We start from the raw sequence: 21,803 nt of genomic DNA, 5'->3' as shown, positions 1-21,803 counted from the left end.
TTCTACAATGCAGGGCGGCAGAGCATCTTGTTTGCAGTAGAAGGAAATCTAGAAAACAATTGTCCTTAGCCCTTCTTTGGTGTGTCATTCAAGGATCCCTTTACATTTCACTTCACCCACATGAATGAATGAATTCACACACCCCATGAGGGGGCTCAGTACCATTAACCCTATTTAACAACAGAGGAAGCTGAGACCCAGAGAAGGGTCTTGCCCAAAGTATCACAATAAGTCAGTGCCACAGCTGGGAATAGAACCTGTGAGTTCCCCACTTTAACCATTACACTAAGTTCCCTCCTTGCAGGATACTAGCTAAGAGATTAATTGCTGGAGCTGCAACCGTGTCTCTTACCATGACTACTTATATCAAGATTCACAGCTATTTATTGATGGTGCTTCTTGCCGTAGTAGTAGTTGGGCTTCTGATCAATGCTGTGCAAATGATCCGCTGTTCCAGGGCAGCACCACGTCTTCGCCCCTGCCAGACACACCCCCACACACACAGAGCTTGCAGTGGAGATCAGGATGCCTCCTTCAGTTACTCGTGTTGTCAGTTGCAGTCCCAGATGGTGAATGGTTTGGGGTCTCTCAGAGCAGGGGATTTGGCTCCTCTCAGACATAGTGCCTTAATATGTGTGGCCACCATGCTAGATGGCTTCATTAGCATAATCAAGCGCCCAGACTCCAGCCCAGAATGCTTCCTCTCTCATAAAGCAGTAACTGTGCACAAATTGGAGGTACTTGGGCTGAATAGCCAGTCATGTGACTACTTTCATCCAATCAGTGAAAGGGATTTTTCACCCTGCCTTCAGATTCATGATGTCACTGCTAGCCTGGGTCAAAATGTTCAGGTTTTTTGACATTTACTACCAGTACTAGTTGCTGCCATGTGAGGTCTGCATCCAGGGTCATGGTGGGATGTGGCCCCAGAGAGGGAGGGTGGGAACTACCCCTTCTCCTGTCCTATCCCGAAGCTCAGGGAACAGGTTTATCGTCTTGGGTCTGTCCAACATCTCTCAAACTCAGCTGACGAGTATTAAAGGCGCTGTTATTCCAATCCACCTCTGACTGTGATCCTGTCTGGTCACCAAGTTAAATGGGGTCTGGCCTGGCTATTAGCTGGATGGGATGCCTCCAAGGGAAACGTGAAGTGATGCTGGTGATTCAGCCAGAGATGTTCTTTTTGAGTCAGTACTGAAACCGGTACGGGGATGAGGGGCAGAGAGGTACCTAGGTAGACAGAGGTGCCAGCTTTCAGATGAAACAGAGGCCCTGATATTTGCAGGCATTAATGATCACAGGGCACTCGTCACAAAATTCAGGATGTTAGCCTGCAGGGTGGGTAAATTCATCCTGTAGACCTGTATGTTCATCTCTTCCTGTGTTGGAGTCGTGTTACTGAACACTGTTAAAAACAGCTGCTACTTTCCACCCTGCAGGTGGCTGCTTGTTAGTAGTGGGTGAAGGGGGTCCCACTCTATAACACATCGTTTATAAAACATGTTGAATTGCCTCCAGAGGGCACAGCACTGTATCATGTAAGATTATGTCATTGAGCTGAAGTAGAGGAGGCATATTTCTCCAAATGGCATGATTCACATCCCTCGAGGCTCTTGGGAAATAAGTTGCAATAGGAGCTGAGTGAACAATTTGTAATGAATAATTTATTCAATACATTTAACCCTTTTTTTGTTCACGAATCATCCCTAAATAGGCTCTGGCTTTTCCTGATTTGTTTGTTGTTCAAAATGTATTTGACTATTTTATGCAAACAAATATCAGGTCATGGGTTGTTTGCTGTGGGCGAGGAGCATTCAGTCCTCAGATAGACTTCAATGTACTCTGATAGCAGCTGTTTGCTTGTTCATTTTTATTTTTTTGGAAGTTGCTCAAATGCCATCATGAGGAGCAGGGTTATAAATACCTGGCAAGATAACCAGATATTTGTACTGTGTTGTTCAGACTCTCTTGATTGAATACATAGGGGCTGACCCAAAGCTCATTGAAGTCAATATGAGTTTTTCTGTGGATTTCAATGAGTTTTGAATTAGGACCATAGATTATTAAGGCCAGGAGGGACCAATAGATCATCTTGTCTGACCTTCTTTATGTCACAGACTGAGAAATCTGGTTACTCCAACTTGAGCCCAATAACTAGTATGTGTCTATCCTCTGATTGGATGAGCTTGATTCTTATTGTTATTTATTTGCATACAGCACCTAAAGTGTGCCTGACCCTTCACAGATGTAAAACAAAACTGTCGCCTGTCCCGAGAGCTTAGAGTCTAAAAACTAAAGAATACGTCAAGGACAAAGAAAAGATTCACTTGATGTTTAATTCTGTAGCTAAAACCCCTTCTCTCCTCCCTCTTTTTACCATAAATCCATCTGCCCTGACCTGCCCACTCCCCTGTGCTCCCCTACACTGAAAGTGTGTCCCACAGCATCAAGTTTCCAGTGAAAATACAAAATACACATTCAGCATTTGTATTCTTCAAACATGCTCTCATGTTTGCTTACAATTCACTGTTTGGCAGCATTCCTGCCGGGGAATTCGTTTACAGAACATCAGTGGGAAATGAATCTTCAACGGGTACAAACAGGCAACGCAGATTCACCTACAGACGCCAGTGAATATCTGCAGATAACCTTTGGCACTGTTCGCCCACTTCGAGTTGCCATGAAGGGTGTCCCTGTGGGAAGCAGCTTAACCCAGTCACCCCCAGCTGCTCAGAGGAGACCCCACTCTGTCTCCCTCCCCCATTCTGGTTTAGGATTACAGAACTTTTGCACCAGGTTGAGCAGCTGTTTATAACTGCAGCCCAACCACCTCTCCAGGGCACGAGGTGTTTTCATCAATTATTCAAACCCTGAAATCAAAACTTATCAGGCATTTAAGAGAAATAACGAGAAAGTGGGAGATCTACCTGCACAGCCGCATTCCCCTTACGTATTTCTAGGCCACCTTTCCATTCTCTAAGTGGAGTTTTAATTGCTTCACCACTGCCCAGCAATATAGGTATGTCAATGAAGATTGCATCTATCCTGTAGTTAGTTGGTCCAGGTACCTTTCAGCAGAACAGCCAGATGTGCTAGTGTTCATTCCTGCTGCATCGTCGGAGAACACCAGGTGGATGTCCCCAGTGTATCAAAGTACAATACTGCCTTTTGGCTGCTGAGGCTAAAATCCAGTTATCCTGCCTGTGGCGGGGTGACGACTCACCAGCGCGGCACCTTCTGCTGGTCCTCCAGAGATTAGCTCTTTCCAGCCCGGCGCGCCCTCTGCGGGCTGGTGTCTTGCCTGCCACTGACCCCGTGTCCTTCCCATACCCTGGTGCCCTTTGCCTAGGAGTTCTGCCCACCGTAGTACCCCCTCACTCTGGGTCTCCCCTCCCAGGGGAATCCCCTATCCCCACCTTGCCTCTGTGGCTACTGCCAGTCACCATCTAGCCCCCACTCACTGGGGCAGACTGCAGTCTGTAAACCACTCATCATCGGCAAGGGGGGTTGGGCCAGCTGCCTCTGCCTATTCCTGGGTTGCCCCTCTGCAGCCCTAGTACCCTCTTGAGGGCCCTTAACTCGGCCTGCAGCCTGGGGCTTTGCTAGGCTGGCGCTCCCCAGCTCCCTCTGCCCTTCCCCAGCACTGCTGCACCCTAGGTCCCCTCCTCAGCTTCCCAGGCAGCCAGGACCTTCTCTCTCTAGGGAGCTAGCATGTGTGTCTGTTTCTGGCCCACAGCCCTCTTACAAGGGCCAGCTGGGCCCTGATTGAACTGACCACAGCTGTGGCTGCTTCCCCAGTCAGCCTGGCTCCTCCCCCCCGCAGCCCTCTCCAGGGCTGCTTTATCCCCTTCAGGCAGGAGCAGGGTGACCACCCCGCTACACTGCCTCTTCCAAAAGGCCTTAGGGAGGCACGATTGTGCATTGGGAATTAGCATTTTTTTACATGAAAAATCCTAAAATATCTGAACCTGTTGATGCAGGTGCAGCTACCGCCATCGCTTCCAGTCGTGGCTGCTCAGCTAGTAAAAGGCTTTGAGAGGTCGGAGCGGCACCCCAACGTCTGAACCTTTTGAGGTTGCAGGAGCAGGGTGGGAATTCCATCAGAACAGCCAGTTTCCTGCAAAATTTCCGGTCGCAGCCCAGAATGGGAAGGGTCTGTCTTGCTATAATCTGATCCTGGCAGAAAACCAGAAGTAGAACAAATTGGAACATGTTAAAACTTCCTCCCTGGACTGAACCATGAGGCCGCTACCCGCTCCAGCATGCAATCCTTTGGCAAGGCTCACCTCTGATGGGCTACCGAGGGTGGGGAGTGAGTGGGAGAACAGAGAGTGGATTTGGAACAGCACCGTCAGTTCCACAGCAAAGATAGGTGCTCCCTTCTGCTCCTCTGTCACCTGCACCTGCCAGGGCATTGCACTGAGCCATTCCAGCCGTCTGGCATGCACCAGCTGCTACAGACCTGGGGCCCAGCAACTGCCCTGCACTTGGCCTCTGGTCTTGGGGTTCAGAGACCCCAGTGTGTAAATTGGGCATCAACTGAGTGGCTGGCTGAGTTGCTGAAGGTGAAGGGAGCTGCCACCCACAAAGCAAGGTGGAGTGTGCCAGGAGCTACATGCGATTAGGTGACCCATAGCACAGGCCTAGAGGAACTGGCGGAAGGAGGATGCTGACAGGCAAAGAACGGGCCTGGGCAAATCCTCCCCAGTGAAACGTCAGTGAATTTCGTCCTGGTCTGTGGTATGTTCCCAGTTCCATCTCTGCCTGCTGATCAGGGGCTTCAGGAAGCTTTTTATCCTCTGACTCTGTGACTGAAGACCCAACAAAGGCAGTGCCTGAAAGTGAAGCAGCCAAGCCCCTCTCTCTCTTCAACTGCTCTGCTCCTTTGAACCCTCTGTATCTTAATGAAGCAGACATCTGTTTCAGCTGGACTGCAGGCGAGCCCAGCACAAGGAGCTGAGAACATGAAGGACGCAAGAGCCTGGCTGTCTCCTATGGCAGAGATGAAAGGGGCGGCTATCAAAGCAGCAAGGGAGGGCTCTGTGTTGCACTGCACCACCGAGGAGAATTCTCCTGGAGGCAACTGAACAGGTCATGGAACAAACAGCGGGTGAGCAAGCGACTGGCAATCCCGAGAAGGGTCAGCGTTCCCTTTGGCTCTATCCCAGCCTCTTCAGTCTGCAAAGCATGACAACCTCTGAGCACAGGCTCCCTCTTGGCAAGCGGATAGTACTATCCATTTCCCTCATGGCAGAAACAGCCCCAACATCTCTCCTCTCTGCTAGTATCCAGTACTTCTGGGATCTCCCGGTGCAGAGGTGCAACACACAGGAACAATCAAAGTGGGGGAGAAGATAAACCTTTCAGAACCCTCCAGAGGGCCTGGTTCTAGAACTAGGCAAAGCGTCCAGTGTGGGAGAGGGAAGAACTCCTGTGATTTCTGAACCAGATCACCCATTGTGGAGAACGTGGGAAGTGTCTGTATTTGTTTTATGAAGCAATGTGTGACTCCATTTACCCACTCACTTTGTGGTGTTACCCACTGGGTGTGGAGGAGTTAATTTCTCCTCTGAGACAGGGGCAGTAAGAGATGGGTGTTGGTCATGTAGGCAGTCTGGGTTGGTATGAATGATCTCTCAGGGGCTGTCAGCAGATGAATGGAGTTGCCTTGGAGATATAATGGAAGACCAATGATTGGCCATTAACTGTTAACAACTGACAGCCAGGGGAAGGAGAACATGTGGAAGCTGCGTCATTTGAACTGGAAACAAATATCTCAGGTGTGAGCAGACTGGAATAGGAATCGTACACTGCCCAGTGCAGGAAAAGATTGGATCCAGGACTGATGGGCAAAGCAAGGCAGTTTGACTGCAAGCCTGGAGTCTGCATCCCAGGCCAGGGCAAAGAGGGAGCTGCCTAACTGGAAAAGCAGAATCTAGCAACTTAGGTGAGATCCTAAAATACTGTACTCCAGTTGACTAATCAATAGTAGTGGCAAAGTGTCCAAACCAGCCCGGTTCCTACTTGCTGCTGCCCATGCTACTGCAGTGACACTACCATTTTCAGAGCACTAGGTAGATGAGAGAGCTATGTGAGTACAGTATGTCTACATGAGCGGGGAGTCGCATCCCCAGCTCCATGGGTAAAAGTAGCCTAAGGGTGAAGAGAAGAGTAGTGCCTACCAGTAGCTGGTGTTCTGGCCAGCTACCCTGTACAAGGTTTGAAAGCTGAGCTCCACATTGGTTCGATGGCAGTGCCATTGGTGAGACATTTTAGCCCCAAGGAAAGGTGGCTGGCTGGGTAATAAAATGCAGATCAGAACTGGAGTCTGGGATGCAAATCTCCACCCTGTGAATCTTCTCAGGGGCCCTACAGAAATTCCTGCAGAACCCACCGGGACTGGGTATACTCCCTATCTGTGTGGGGATCTAGCAGATGGTGCTGGTAGCCAGCCCCACTCCTCCAGCATTCACCATACGTGCCCTGCAAAGGGTGTTTTGAAATGATTTCTCTTCCTCCCCCATGCCCACCTTCAACACGGTGCAGTAATAGAGAACACAAGCCTGGTGCTGATCGCTTTCCATTGTTAATGACATACGAAGGCGCAGCACAGTGTGTCTCTCTGGTGGTACTCAGAGTGAAATGAAGGCAGCGGTGTTTAGTTCAGTGTGTACACTACATGTAGGCACATCTGAACTAAACAGACTCACTGGGTTGCTTTGAATCTCACACTGGCTCTATAGCATTGCAGACTAAAACATGGGCCTCTGTCTGGCCTTTTTGATGGATGGGTCTCTTGGTAGATTGGACATATGATATTGTATAGCACCTATGTATAGCGGAAAGCCATATTTAAGGAACAGGTCTGTTAGCAATGTCCAAAATACCATGGTAGGGCGATCGTGAGTCCTGTTGAGTAGGGATGCAGTCTCCCAGTACGCTCAGTACTAAAAGAACAACAGCACTGCAGTTGGGACCCAGTCCCGAGGCTGCCGTCAGCTGATTGGAAGCATCTAGGGGGAGCTGGGGTCCATAAGGAAATAAGAAGTCCAACCAAAGACACAACCTGCCTATGTCAGCACAGAGCAGCCCACAGAGAAGGTAAGGAGAGGCTCAGCTCATCATGACATTGAGATCATAGGGCAAATGCGAGACCTTAGTGCAAATGTAGGGGCAAAGACTGGAGTGACCTGCGGGCCCTGATCTTCAATTCCTTATCGTAGGGGAAGGAAGCACCTCCAACTCGCCAAGGATAGAGGCTAGTCCTATTGAGAGATGTAGAGAGCAGGTACCGTCTCCACAGACGCCAGCCGAGCTACAGAGCTGTAATCAAGGCTCTCCCAGCCCTTCCTCGCACTGCTTGGGAGAATGCAGGTGTTTGAAGACTCATTCAGTTCAAGTTGCTCTTTATTTTCCGCACTGCTGGGCTGTAAATAATCAAGTGTCCAGCTGAGAGAGTGGCTGGCTCTGTCCTCCTCTCTTGCCTTCCTTATCCCTGTCAGGGAGGGGAGCTCCAGGAGAGACTGATGGACTCATAAGCACAAAAGACTGTTCTGAGGGCATCCAAGGATGGGACCGAGCTGGTGACAGGCAATGGGAATCTGCTATCAAGGCAGATTTAGTTCCCACTACACCCAGTCTGGTTGAGCTTTGTAAATTGGCCGACTGACTCCCACGTGTGTGAGGTAGCAGGGAGGCTGAGTGCAGGGGATCAGCTTAGGTTGGGATTTGCAGTTAGTCAGCCTGTCCTGTGCGGGACTTGCATACCCCAAATCCTCTCTCTCTCCCTCCTTGCCCTGATTATCCTCTGTTTACACATGAGAAGACTGAGGCAGGGAGAGGGGAAAGTGACTTAACCAAGATCCCACAGTAAATCAGAAGCAGACCTGGGAATAGAACCCAGGAGTCCTGACTCCCTGTTCTTTAACCACTAGACCATGTCCCCTCCCACTTTTTTGTTTTGTCTGTGTTTTCAGTGGGCCTCTCTCTTTAAACACAGCAGTAAATATTCTTAGTTTAAAATTACACAATTTAAAAATCCCTTGAGTCAAATCCTGTCGGTCTCACCCAGGAAGGACTCTTACTGACATCAGACAAGGTTCATGGGCATTTTGCATGATCGACTGCGGCATTTTGCCTGTTATTTTTAGCACAATTGATAAATGCCTCGTGTCGTTCATTTCTCTATGCTGGAGTACACACAGCGCCTACCCCTAATTACAGCTTCCATAGAATGAGCCAGATTCCCCCACGTGTAGCTCCATTACAAGTCCACTGATGTCAAATTGCAGCAGGGATGAAGTTGGCCTGGGGGGTGAGGTGTGGGAAGAGACACTCCCATGCATATAGGCACATACAACTCTGTTTTCCCTTTGCACATTTCTGCCCCAGGAAGATGTAGCCCACAGTGAAACTGTACAGATTTGAACACTGCCAAGCTGTGTCCCTTCCTTTTGGCAGATACTCGATTGGGTATTTTTAATCCCTGGCAAAACCCAACAAAAGTGCCTCTACTAGGGCACAAGTAACTGATTTTTCACAGGTTTGCCACGGAGGGAACATTGCCAATTTAAACATATCATGTTGCCATTTACACTGCATTAGATACTGATTTAGAAAGTCATGGCAATAGCAAGAAGGGAAATCTGGTCCTCTTACTCCAAGAACTCAGACCCCTACCACCTGAGCTAATGGAAAATCTTCCTTGCTCGCTAGCAGTATAGGTCCTATGACACACCACTGAGCAATTCTGATTGCATTCCACAGAGGGCAGTGGTGTGTATACACACTAGCCAGTTCATTACAATATGTACCTATCACATGAGGTTAACTAAGGTTACCATATGTCTGTATTTTCCCGGACATGTCCGGCTTTTTAGTTGTTAAATCGCTGTCAGGGAGGAATTTTTAAATATCTAAAAATGTCTGGGAAAATATGGACCTATGGTAACGCTACCATGAAAGTGATGCGGGGGGAGCGGAGGCCGTTGGGGGGAGCCGGGCAGGGGCAGCAGGGGGCGCTGGCCGGGGGCTGGGTTCACTCCTGGCCTGGCATTGCGGCAATGAGCAGGAAGCTGCAGCCCGGCCCTTATCAGCGGCCGGCAGGCGGGGCTGGGCCCCGGGCCCTGCGCTCTGGCTCTGTGGGTGGCCAGGGGCAGAGATTGTAGGCGCCTCCCGGCAGGGCCGGGAAACAGCAGCACGGCCTCTCCTGCCCCATGTCGGGCTACGCTCCCCGCCTGCCCCTGCTGCTGTGGAGGCTGCCGCTGCCCTGGGCTCAGGCCTCCCGGCTCCCCCCGAGCAGCGCCTGGTTCCTATTGCTCTCAGCCTGCTCCCCCAGCCGAGCGCAGCCCCTTGCGTCTCCTCCGCGGCGGCGCCCCCTGCTCTGCGTCCTCCCGGGCGGCTGTGGTGGCAGCGGCTGGGGAGCCTGAGAGGAGGAGCGGGCCCTGGGCAAGCCAGGGAGACTCCGAGGTGAAGAGGCTGCTGCCCTGGCACTGCCCAAGCACTGGAGACTGACAGGTACCTGCCCCTGCCCCATCCTGGCACCGCCTGCCCCCCAGCCCAGTAAGTGTTACCTGCCCCACCAGCCTCAGGGTCCTGCCCCATACTGTCAGCCACCCCAATCTCACTGTGACACCAGCATGCCTTGGCAAAGGGCCCCCTGATCTTCACAAATAGCTGTCACCACAGGCCTGACAAACTCACTGCACCCCACACATGTCTTACAGGGCACTTACCCACAAAGAGGAACGTGGAAGGGATCTACACAAGGCTGGTAACTTGTCAAGAGTGAGAATCTTTGTGAGATGTGTGCATGGGTAATATTGAAGGAATAATGTATTTACCTTAAAAGTCTGCTTTATAGACTTGGAGTAGAAATTAGTCACGACGGGATAGTGGCCCTTTGGGGCAAGGGGGATTTGTCACCCTGCCTAACCTGGCTGGTGATGCAATGCAAGGCTCAATTGTTTAGCTTTGCACAATAGTAAGACTTTGAATGGGACACCATCAGAGGCAATGGCAAACAATTGAAAAGCTTTGAAGGTTTAAACATTATAACAGGACTGGGGTTTGCCCTGTGTGCAAATAGAAACAAAGGCTGTTTTCAGTACAACACAGAGGAGGGAGTAGCACTCTGTATCCTTTCACTGAGGAAACCCCTTGCGAAACAGGGCTGCTTTCATGAATGTTTGGATCCTGGTGTTTGGGAAACCAGCCAACTCTGCAAACAGACTGAACTTTGTGGGAAGAGGAGGAACTTACTTTGAGATAAGAAAGATGACTCTTGATAAGTGTAGGCCCAGGTTCGCATTTTATGATTTTGTAATCATTTGTTTCCATCACTCTTGTTTCTAGTTAAATCCTCATTCTTAAATAAACTTTCTTTTGTCTGGGCGGCGAGCCAGCAGCAGGTGTGGGAGGGTGTGTGAAAAGGCCAGTGGTGGGCAGCAGGAGTTGAAGAGGGAGCTGCGAGGGAGCCACCTACGGGTGGGTGGGCAGGCAGGTCTGAGGAGGCAAGAAGCGGCGAGCCAGCAGCAGGCGGGGGTTCTCGGGGCAGGCATGGGGAGGTGAGGAGGTGAGTGGCAGGTGGGAGGAGGCGAGCGGTGGGTGGGGGACTGAGGAGGGATGCAGCAAGCCAGCGGCGGGCCAGGGGGTGAGGAGGAGTGCAGTGGTGGGGCCGAGCAGGGAGGGGGTGGGACCTGGGGCGGAGCGTGGGAGGAACGGGGTGGACTGTGAGCAGGGCCAACACCCCCCATGGAGTGTCCGCCTTTTTGAATGTTCAAATATGGTAACCCTAGGTTAACTCATTAATGCATGCAAAGTGCTTGGAGATCCATATTTTTTCTCTGACTGACTGTAGACTGTGGTAGCACTTTCCCACATGTAGCCAGCAGTCAGTTGCACCAGTATTCATTAGCTACTGAGCCTGCCCTCTGTAAAATTGCTGAGTCTCACTATGCAGAAGGGTCTTGTCTGCAATGAACTCTTGAGTCTGGTGTGAGTGATCCAACAGACAGGACTAGGGCTCGAGAGAGCTTGGATGGAATCCCATCTACTAAAATAGGAGTGAACCAAAGCGTTGAGCAAGCAGGATTGGGAGGCTGTTGAGAGCCTGTAATTGTGTTTATTACACATATGTTGCTATACAAAGCATCATTAGAGACAATGGAAGAGTAAATACCTCTTATCATGGCACAGAGACAAATTACATTCCTATAAATTACAGCTCAGTGCAGCTTGATAGTATTTCTCTCCCTCCATCACCAATATGATCGTTTTCCCCACTCTGTGTCTCACCTCTGAGTGGTAACTTTCCGCCACAGCACCATAATTGAGAACACAAGCCTGCCGCTGATTGCTTTTCATTAGCATTCATTTAAATGAGAGAAAGAAAGGCCTGTATTTGTTCCCGGGATTATGAACAGTAATAGGTTCCTTTTGAGGGCTTTAGCTCGCTCCAGGGATTTGCCTGCTCTGAGCTTTGGGCTTGCTTATGATCAGCTGTGTTAAAATAAACAACCGTGTCCGGAATTAGAGGCCTGGTTACAGGAGAAAGGGCTTCGTCTCTCTGGGCTGGGTCAGGGTCTGTGGCCCTCGTGTTAGGCTTACAGTTGGCTCTAAAGCTGTAGTGTATCTGTCTCTACCCTGTACATCTACCGCATGGTAGATCACTCCCTTATTTACATCTTTGTTTATCTAACCTAGAATCCAAACCCCTTTTGAATTTCTGAGGTGGTTTTTGGATTTGAATCCCCAGACCTGATTGGTTTGAAGTTGGACCCAAGTCTAATTTCTGGCTGCAGTCTGGATGCAGCCGAAATCGCCTGTAAACAGCTGATCTCATGAGATTTCCACCTTTTGGGGCTGGAATATTACAGGAACATCTGTTCTGAGTTTCAGCACCATTGAATCTGAAACTGTACCCCCGCCTACAGCTAATCCAGGTCTGCGCTGTGATCCCAAACACCACCTGGCTTCACGCTCCACTCCATCAAGCTAGGGATACAGTATTATGCATACTACTCTGTGGGTATCTCTCCACTCGCCATACTGTCCTCCTTTTCCTAGCCAGACCTCATCTCTCAGTTACTTTGCTTCCTTCCAGCCATACTTTTTAGATCTATAATCCCTTTGGTCAGTATGTTAGTCTTGCCGTACGACTCTGTGTTGCTTAAAACCACTGTGGAAGATGCCACACTGCGGCTTAAGCTGCCATTGTTCCCAGGGTTGAGCCTGTCCTCGGGTGCTGTGCCCGCCTCCGTTCCCTGGCTCACTGGCCCACCTGTGCCAGCTGTTCCTAACTTTTGTTGCAGTTCCGACAGAGTGACGTTTCTATCCCATGGCAACGGAAATAAGACCTTTTCATCCTGCAAGCAGGTAACATTTAGCAGCATCCCCTTGGGTTACTGTATCTGGCATCCCAGCTGGTGCTCTTTTGTGTACACGCCACTCTTCTGAAATGCCAGCTCTGGGCTTAAAGGAGCCAGCAGAAGGCACAGCTTACTCGCACTGTAATTGATTCCTCCTCACTTATTACAGGCCTTTATTTTCCCCTCTGATTAGAAAAGATGAAATGATACAGATAACAAATAAAATACCAAGATCGCCCCATTGGAGGGTGATACCAATGAGACTGGCAGTGCCCAGGGATTTCCTCTGTGTCGCTCTGTCACTATGGGCTCCGACCTGCTGCAGAACTCTAGCGACAGACACCTGGCCTCCCCTTATCTGTGTATCACTAGCAGGTGTTTTGAGGAAAGGGCAAACAGCAGTCAGATGGGGAGGAGGTGGGGGAATGAAAAGATGCAACAAAACTACCAGTAAGGATGTGGATTTCTAAATGAGAAACTGTACATCAACGTAAAATAAAACCAGGTTGGAGGATCGATTGCAGGTACAGCTGGTCAGGAATTTTTTCAGCAAAACATTTTTTGCTGAAAAATGCTGATTCACTGAGACCAAGACAATTTGTGAACCAAGGTCAGAGTCAGCAAAGCACTCGACTCAATGCATTTTTGGTAACAAAAATAATTTTGAGCTTGTTGAACCAGAAGGTTTGGGGGTTTTGAGTTGAAACAACTTTTTGTTTGGCACTATTAGTAAATCTACACTTTAAAAAAAGGGAAAATGTCAGCATCAAAACAACCTTTCAAAATTATCTAAACGTTTTGATTGATCTGAATCAAAAACCTTTTCAGATTTTCTGTTTGTGAAAGTTTTCGAGATTTCAACTTTGCATCTCAATTTGAGATGGGAAAATGTCAAAAATTCTCATAGGATAGGAAAAATGTTTCCTGCCCTGCTCTAACTGCAGGCAGCCATCCTGCACTGGCCCCCAGGGAATGAATGGAACAGAACTTGCCCATCTCTGATGGCTGTGAGCTGAGGACTGGAGGCATCTCCCAGTTAGATTTTTCTCCTATGTGGAGCCATTGGAAAGTCAGTATAATTACTACTCTCCCACTCACTAGCATCTTCCATCCAAGGATCACAAAGCATTTGTAAAGTATTAATTAATCCTCATAATCTTCCTCTGTGAAGTGAGTTAATATCATCATCCCTATTTCACAGATGGGAAAACTGAAGCACAGAGCGAGTAACTTGCTCATGCTCACACAGCAAGTCATAGAGGGATAGAGCTGGGAATAGAACCCAGGAATCCTGATTCCCTGTCCTGTGCTGTAACCACCAGCGTATCCTTCCTTACCCCAGGAACTGTACAGTGTCTGCTACTGGGGAATGCCCACCTGGAGCTGTTAGGCAGCCTTTATAAACAACTGGTTCGACATGCAACCTCTGTTCTAGGAGAGGAACATTTGGTCCCCTTACAAGCATAAGGTGTTTGGCTTGACCTGAACCCATCTGAAGTATTTATCAGGGAGTTGAAAATTATGCAGGGAGCAAGGAGGATTAGTAGGGATGAGAGAAGGCTCCTGTTACACAGAGGTGCGTAGTCACCAGAGCTGCATGTGATCATTGGTCAGGACTTTGTGGATCTCAGCTGGGTCCTGCTCGCAGAGTTTGTTTTCAGAGGAATATCCTAGAAAGCATGAGGCCATGCACCATGGGCTCCATTGATCACATCCAGCACTTGGGGCAAGATCAGCCTGGATCATGACACAGGGCCCTCTCCTGGTGCCTTCCTGGTGCTAGGCAGAAGCTTGTTGGCATTAGGCCACATATGTTCACAGCCCATCTGCTGGGGTGGCCTGCCTTTGCTGATCTTCAGGCTGGCTGGGATCTACCTTCTCAGCCTGTTGTTCCATCTCTTCAAGTAAGCTGGGGTCTGGTCTGGGAAGAAAGAATCTTCAGTCCCCCACAATCCCAGCAGAGGGCGTCTGTGTGTGTCATGCCACCATGCTGCCCCAGCAGAAGATGAGGGGTGGGGTGGAGCAGGAGGCACCACTGTCATCCCAGTGAAGCTCCACCATGCCACCTATCTTCCCAGCTAAGTATTCCCAGCTGTTACACTGGAATGGAAGCTGTACTGCTTTTTATAGCCCAGGACCAACAATACCAGATGGTCCCATCTGGAGGCCAGAGCCAAGGGTTTATTGCCAAGAGGAGGTACTCCCGTCACGAGTCGTTTAAGCTAGGCTGGACCTGGAGAGCATTATAGGAAACAAACCAGCACTGACTGAGCAAAGGCATGGACTCTAAGGCCTCATAAATCTTCCAAATCTTTCATTTCTATGGCTCTGAGCCAGATCAAGAGCTGGCGTAAGTAGCTGCCACCCTGTTGATTTCAAAGGGCTTGCACTCTTTTTGCCATGTCTGAACATGACCCTATGAATCCATCAGAGTAGCGAGCAGAAGGCCATAGTCACCGAGACCGGCAAGGGGAATGTCTTTCTAGGCACGCTCAGAGAGGCAGCGTGGGTTAGTAATTAGAGCACGGGGCTAGGAGTCAGCAGACTTGGGTTCTCTTCGCAGCTCTAACACTGATTTGTAACTTAATCTTGGGCAAGTGACTTAGCTTCTCTGTGACTCAGTTTCCTCCTCTGTAGACTGGGGCTAGTGATATTGATCCACCTCGCAGGGGTGTTGTGAGGCTTCATTGATGTTTGTAAAGTGCTCTGAGATCCTCACCTGGGAATTGTGTATTAACTGTTGTTATATTTATTTATTTATTTATTAGTATTATTATTTGTTGGGCAAAAGGTAAGAGCCTTGCTCCTTTTCCCCTGTTACTGCAGAGCAGAGGCCTGGAGTTGACAGTCAGCAGTGTGCTCAGGATTGGTTTGATCCTTGATCAGGAGTTCACAGTCAGTGCATAGTTGGCACCAATTCACATTCCAGATGCTCCTCTTAGTCTCTTTCTGTTTTGCCTTCTCTTTTTTCCTAGGGCACCAAAGTCCATTTACTGAACGATTTGTCCCACCTCTGGCTGCTCAGCCAGGCTCTTGCATGGCAGATCCTAGCGTCAGTCACTGAATGAGGTTAGAATAGAGGATGGCTGTTTTTAATCCTCGCTCACTGGCAGCTTCATGCTAATTCTTTCCTCTCTCTGCACCTCTCACCTTCCCAGCTCTGGTGGCTGTAATTAGCTGCGCTCAACATAGTCTCATTGACATTGATCTATGGGGTTATTTAGTTCCTGCTTGGACCATCAATTCACCCTACGGCCTCAATGAGATTCAAGCTTCATTCTTCTTCAATCAGACATTCCTTCACTGGGAGTTTCTGAGGCCAGCGGGCAGGGAAGACATAAGGATGCCCGTGGCTAAAAGCTGTCTTTTGCTAAAGACTCCCACAGTGACTTCCCTCATTCCAGGCTCCGTGTTTCCATGGAGGAGAGCCCGGGTTCACTTATCTCCGTCTTCCCAAGGTCACGCGACGCCGGCTGACCTCTCCAGAGAGCGATGTGTTGTGTCACATGTCACCTCGGCTCATGGTGTCAATCCACGTGCAAAATGGGCACCTCCGGGGAAAGGATCTGCTCTTACCATTCGAAGGATTTTTTTCCCCTCGCTTGTTCAAATTCACCTCCTAGGAATCAGAGATGGAATGTTAGGTCAGCCGAACCATCCTGCCTTCTCACCAGTCCTGGCTTAAACCCAAGGTGATGTTTGAATAACTCCAGACATGGGGTTTCCTTTCCTTCTCCTTGGAGACTGTTCCACAGTCTTGTGTCTCACCACGTTGGGAACTTTTTCTTGCTGTTCAGCTTGTTTGGTTTAATCCCATAACTCCTACTACCAGTCCCTTGGACCTCCCTGAGCAATCCCTCTTCCCCATTAATGCTGACACCCTTTGGCCATTTCTAGGCAATCTCTCTCCCTTCCCCATTAGTGTATGTCTACACTGCACCTGGGAACTATCCTCCCAGCCTAAGTAGACAGATTTGCACAGTTTTGCTAAAAACAGCAGCATCGCTGTTGCGGCTCAGTCTCCCAGGCCCACCCAACCTCTGGGTCTGAGCTCAGGTGCGTAGCTCACATCTTTACTGGAGCTGCAACATCCATGCTGCTATTTTTAGTGCACTCACTCAAGCCAAGCTAGTCCGTGTCTGTCTACCTGGGCTGGGAGGCTTCCTCCCGGCTGCAGTGCCGCTGTGCCCATAGTGGTGTGTTAACCAAGTTACAGATATTTCATGCTTTTAACCTTTCCTTGTGAGTCAGCCATTCCGAGTCTAAACATTTCATCATCTTGATTACACATCCCTGAACATCCTCCAACTTATTGATAGCTTTCTGACAGTGCAGCCCCCCGATGGGGTCCTTCCACAACTAGAGAGAGAGAGACATCTGCTGTTGCATGCCAGCCTACCTCTGAGACTTGGATGCCACATATGAAATGCTCCTAGGTGCAGTGTGACCAGAGCTGTATGGAAAGGGACTGCTCCCTCCCTGCCCTGTGGCTGATGCCTCTGAGAGTGAAGTACCCAGGTCAGAACACAGCAGCCCAGCCACAGTCGGACCAGAGGCACATAGAGCGAGGGTATTATCGCCTCCCTGCTCTCAGATATGACACCTCTGGGTGTGGAGGCCACAAACACGCTGGCTTTTTATTTTTTAGTCATGGAAGATCAGCAGTGGCTTCAGCCCAGCCCTTCAGTGTGGGGGCTGGAGATGCCACAATTCTATTCAAGACCTCCCTGGTCCCCATCCCCTTCTGTCCTTTTGCTCTAGGAGCATAGTCCTGCCCCGGGTGGTCTCTGTGGCCCAGATCTTCAAAGATATAGGCAACTAACCCTTGTTGAAATCATTGGACAGCTCTGTTGGGCCATTGACATAAGGTCCTTAATGCCCCAGTTTCAGCAGGACTCTCTGGGACACCTGCAAGCTGATGGAGCCTGACCCAGACCTCCAGTGTCCAGTTTCTTTCTTGCAGGCTCCTTGAATCTTCTGGTTCGTGTGCAGAACAAACGGGCCATTGACACCCAAGTCTGGTCGCTCAGCGAGAACAAAGGAAATGAGTGGAAACAAGCACACGTCCCCATCAGCCCTCCAGGACCCTTTCAGGTAAACAGGCACTAGAGCTGCCCCCCCACCCCTCGGGTGCATGCTATGCCCAGGAAGAGCCATCACCAGAACAACCCTGCAGTTACGCGTTCCCTAACAGGGAACGGACACAGGGTATGTATGGTACACGGGAGGGCACAGGGCAGTTCCCCACTCCCAAGCTTGTGGGGAGGGAGTGTACTAAAAGTCACAGCCAGTTTCAGGGAGGAAGGAGAATGGGGTTTCATGCCTCTGCAAACCTCTTGCCTAATTCCATCATGCACAAGCACAGATTTGTTACTATCAATCTGCGGTTGAGGCGAGCACTGGCCTGGGAACTGGTGTGATACTGCAGGATTGTTTGTGAATGCTGGATCTGTGCACTGGGCTGTTACTGTAGCACTTGTGAGCTTGTTGTTCGGGGCAGGGTTGTGAGCTCTGGAACCATGCACACTAGTTTCTTGTTGTAGGGTTGCTTGTGAGCACTGGGCTTGGCACTCTTTTGGGGCTTGTGAGAGCAGGGTTGTGCACCCATTAGTTGTTGTAGGGTGCTTAATGCAATGCCCTGCATGCTGGGTTGGTTTGTAGGGTTGCTTGTGAGTGCTGAGTCTGTGTGCACTGATTTGTTGTATAGGCGTGAAGTGCCTATACTTTGGGGTGCTATAAAATCACAAATAAGAGTCTGAGTGCAGCACGGTGCTGAGTGGCGAGCAGGCTGTGTGAGCTCTGTCCAGGTAGGTGTAAAAAAACGGGGCAGGGGGTGGGGGGTAATAGGTAATATAAGGGAAAAAAAACAAAATTGGGACTGTCCCTATAAAATCTGGACATGTGGTCACCCTATCTCCAGGGTAGCTGGGCAGGGACTATAGTGGCCATGCAGGACTAGTAGAGGTGGGGGGGAAGAGGGGACGAGCCAGAAGCTGGGTTTTACCCCTCTCCTCAGTGGGTGAGAGCTGGCACCAATTGTGTCCCCCTGCCGCCAGCAAGTAGTGATTGAGTCTCTGCCCCTGAGCTGCTGGTAGAGTTTGGTAACCATGGGAACAGAAGAGGGAGCTCAGGCTGATGAATGACAGGCTCTGAGAAGGAAGGAGCCAGTCTCTCCATGATTCCCGACCAGGGTGGGGGGCATAGGGAGGGGAGCCCTACAGCCCCCAAATGGAGATGCAGGCGATGCCCCAGAGGTGGAGTGGGAATCGCTGTCTCCTATCTTTGGGGAGCAGGGGCTGCCCCAGTTCAACTTACTCCCACCCCAGTGCTTTGGTGACACTAGGTCCCTCACTGGCCTGCCCAAGGGCACTCAGGAGAGTGACCCTCTGCACAGTGCAGGCATGGCAGGTGATAAGCACAAGGAACCCCACGCTCAGGCAGCCGGGGGGTTGGAGTGGGAGAAGAGCCCCATGGGGAACAGCCAAGGGGCTGTGGGGGAGTGACCAGAGGGCTGGGAGAGCAACAAATCCCGCTCAGGGGGCTCAGCCGGGGGGCAGCCAAGTGGCTGTAGGGAACAGAGACTGTTCAGGGGGGTGACCAGTGGGCTACAGGAGCCTGGAACCCTGGGCTGGGGCTGGAACCCCCTCACGGTCATGGCACCTGTGCTGGGCAGTTGGTGTCTGTGGACGTGTCAACCTGTGTCCTACCTGTTCTGTATACATGGGCCTGGCCTGTCAGTGAAGCCATTCCCTGCCTCGGGGCAGCCCCCCTCACTGTTCAGTGTCTCTGATCTGCAGATCATCTTTGAAGGCGTCCGCGGCACAAGCTATGAGGGGGACATTGCCATTGACGATGTCACTCTGAAAAGGGGAGACTGCCCAAGGAAGTCGATTGGCCCAAATAAAGGTGAGTGCGTGAGCAGGCTTGAGTATGCATGTGAGTGGGCACCTGGGGGGCAGCTAGAGGAAGAATGGGTGTGGGGGGATCTGATGCATTGATATGAGCATGTATCGGTGAACAGAGAGGGAGCATGTGTAAGTATAAGTACACGGTGTGTGTCACTGGGTGAGTGTTAGTGGGATGTTTGTGTCTGTGGTGTTTTTACGTCAGTGTTGCTTGGTGTAGGTGGGTTGGTGTGTGCGCTGGGGAGGTGGGTGGTGTGTTGGGTGGGTGTTTGTTGTCAATGGGGTCTGTGTGGGTGTTTGAGTTGAGGGTATGTTGGTTGGATTTGTGTAGGGTGGGTGTTGGATGTTAGTTGGGTCTGAGTGAATGCTTGTGCAATGGGAGTATGTAGAGTTGGGTGTCTGGTATGTTGTGGGGTGTTGGATATCAGCTAGATCTGTGTGGGTTTTGGGAGGATTGTTAGATGTCAGTTGGGTCTGTGTAGGTGTTTGTGTTGGGTGGACAGTGTGTAGGGTAGGTGTTGGTTGGGTGTAAGGGAGGTTGTGTTGGATGGGTGGCATGTAGGGTGACTGTTGGATGTCAGTTGGGTGTGGGGGAGGTTGCTTTGGGTGGGTGTTGGATCTGTGGGGGGTTGTGTTGGGTGGGTGGTATGTAGGGTGGGTGTTGGATGTCTGTTGGGTCTGTGGGGGAGGGTTGAGTTGGAGGGTGTGGAGGGTTTTATAGGGAAGTATTTGGCTTACTGCTCAGTGTATGATGACACATTATTAAAGCAAAGCCTTCCAACAGGAAAGGGGAGGAGTGTTTAGTTGCCTGATCGGGTAAAACCCGGATAGGGTAGGACATTGCTGTTCGGTTGCTCCAGAACCTTTAACTCCTGAACTGGCAATTAACAGTCCAGAGTCAACATGACCTTAAAGAATGAACCAGAATCCATATGGATGGTGTTGCTGGACCTGCTAGCTGGTCAGAAGCCTGCAACTGGGCACTGAACTCTGTATTAATATGCCAAGGTCTGGCCAGGGTATTGGGCAGTTGCAAGATCACTATTTCTGGAGAGGCTTATGAGGCATCACAGATCCTGTACCAGTGGAGCTGGCTAACACTAGTCATTTGAGTAGCCTTGGAAAGAGGGTAGATCTTCTTTGAGCTTTTAAGGCTCAAGTCCTCCAATGAGGGACAGACTGCATCAGAACTGAGGGTGCCAGCTAACCCGAGAACCCTAGAATTTCAAGATTGGACAGAAGTAGCTGTATTGGGGCCTATTTAGTCCACCTCTGAAGCCCAGGCAGGACTGTTCCCTAGAGTATACGCTGGAGTTGCGTGTTCAGTCTCATTCTAAATGTCCTTAGCAATGTGCCTTTTCCCTCGGGAGACAGTTCCCCAGCCTAATGAATGTTATGGTCAGGAAATGTGTTCTGATATTCAGCCTACATTTTACTTGGCTTCATTTCACCATCCCACGCTGAACAATCTCTCTCGTTCCTTAGGAAATGCACCTTTAACATACATGTAGGTGGATCTCAGATCACCCTCAGTCATTGTTTTGGCAAGAAAGATTTAGTTCTTTCATCTTCACTCAGAAATACACCTCTCTAGTCCCATGATCATTTGCAGTCCTCTTCGCTAAGCCTCTCCAGTTTGACAATATCTTTCTGACATGAGAGGTGGCTAAAGAGGGACCCTTCCCTCCTGGCTGTAGGATGTGAAGCCATGGCTGTACTATAATAGCCAGTTTCATGCCACGTTGCACTGGGAAAGAGGGACATTGTTTTTTCCTTGACTTCTGTCCCTGAGCACGAATGCTGGTGTCCCATGAGCTTAGTCCCAGCTACGGTCTCAACTGGATCCCCAAGAAAGAGGGTGAGACAGCAGGTATCCCGTGTATGTGGAGCTTGCAATTTCCTATGGTGCCAGCTGGCACTGACGTTGGTTGACTTGCTCTACAGGGTATGTCTGTTTTCCATAACCAATATCTCTCTCTCTCTCTCTCTCTCTGGCCTGCAGCAGTCGCCCTTCCAGGGAGCGGCGTCCCAACCCTGCACAGGTCTTCTCTCGGTGGGCCACTGACTTTTTTCCTTTATGTGCTGCTCAGATGATGGCAAGCGAGCGTTCCTGTCTTCTGGCCAAGACATTCCTGCTCCTTTCCTACTCAACCACCTCTGCTCCTCTTCCTCCCCCTCCTCACTGGCACACGAAAGTGTCCATATGTTACCAAAGACTGACAAGCATGACCACACAAAGGGATCTGCTCAGAACCTGGTGGATTCCTCAAGAAAGTCATAATGTCTAAAAAAAATAAAAATAAAAAACAGAAAATGAGAGAGAGAGAAAGAGAGAGAGAGAGGAAGGAAGAAAACAATCACACAAGAAGGAATGAAGAAAAATGGGAATGACAAAAATGTAAAGAACAAATGAAGGAGGAAACTCCCCCTCCCCGTGTTTCCTTGGGAACATCTGACAGGACTTCCTCAGGGAAGTGGGAACTTTGTTTTAAACAAAAATATATATATATTAAAGCACAAATTTCTACTA

The 21,803-nt window shown here is 50.0% G+C and overlaps 1 protein-coding gene across 12 annotated transcripts in view; it reads left to right on the top strand.

The window, feature by feature from the left end:
• The window catches only part of MDGA1 (MAM domain containing glycosylphosphatidylinositol anchor 1), a 208,212-nt gene extending 186,409 nt beyond the window's left edge, over positions 1-21,803 (top strand). For 11 of the 12 annotated variants that reach the window (XM_042848492.2, XM_065590536.1, XM_065590540.1 and 8 more), the window contains 3 exons: positions 17,332-17,462; positions 19,166-19,274; positions 21,276-21,803. In XM_042848492.2, coding sequence (XP_042704426.1) covers positions 17,332-17,462; positions 19,166-19,274; positions 21,276-21,367 — 332 coding nt within the window. In that variant the 3' untranslated portion in view covers positions 21,368-21,803. The remainder of the gene's footprint in view (positions 1-17,331; positions 17,463-19,165; positions 19,275-21,275) is intronic. The other variant, XM_065590537.1, reaches the window with a different exon arrangement.

This window comes from Chrysemys picta, chromosome 3 (assembly GCF_011386835.1).
Source record: "Chrysemys picta bellii isolate R12L10 chromosome 3, ASM1138683v2, whole genome shotgun sequence".
In the NCBI taxonomy this organism is placed as follows: Eukaryota; Metazoa; Chordata; order Testudines; family Emydidae; genus Chrysemys; species Chrysemys picta.
This window is presented reverse-complemented; position numbering and strand designations above follow the sequence as displayed.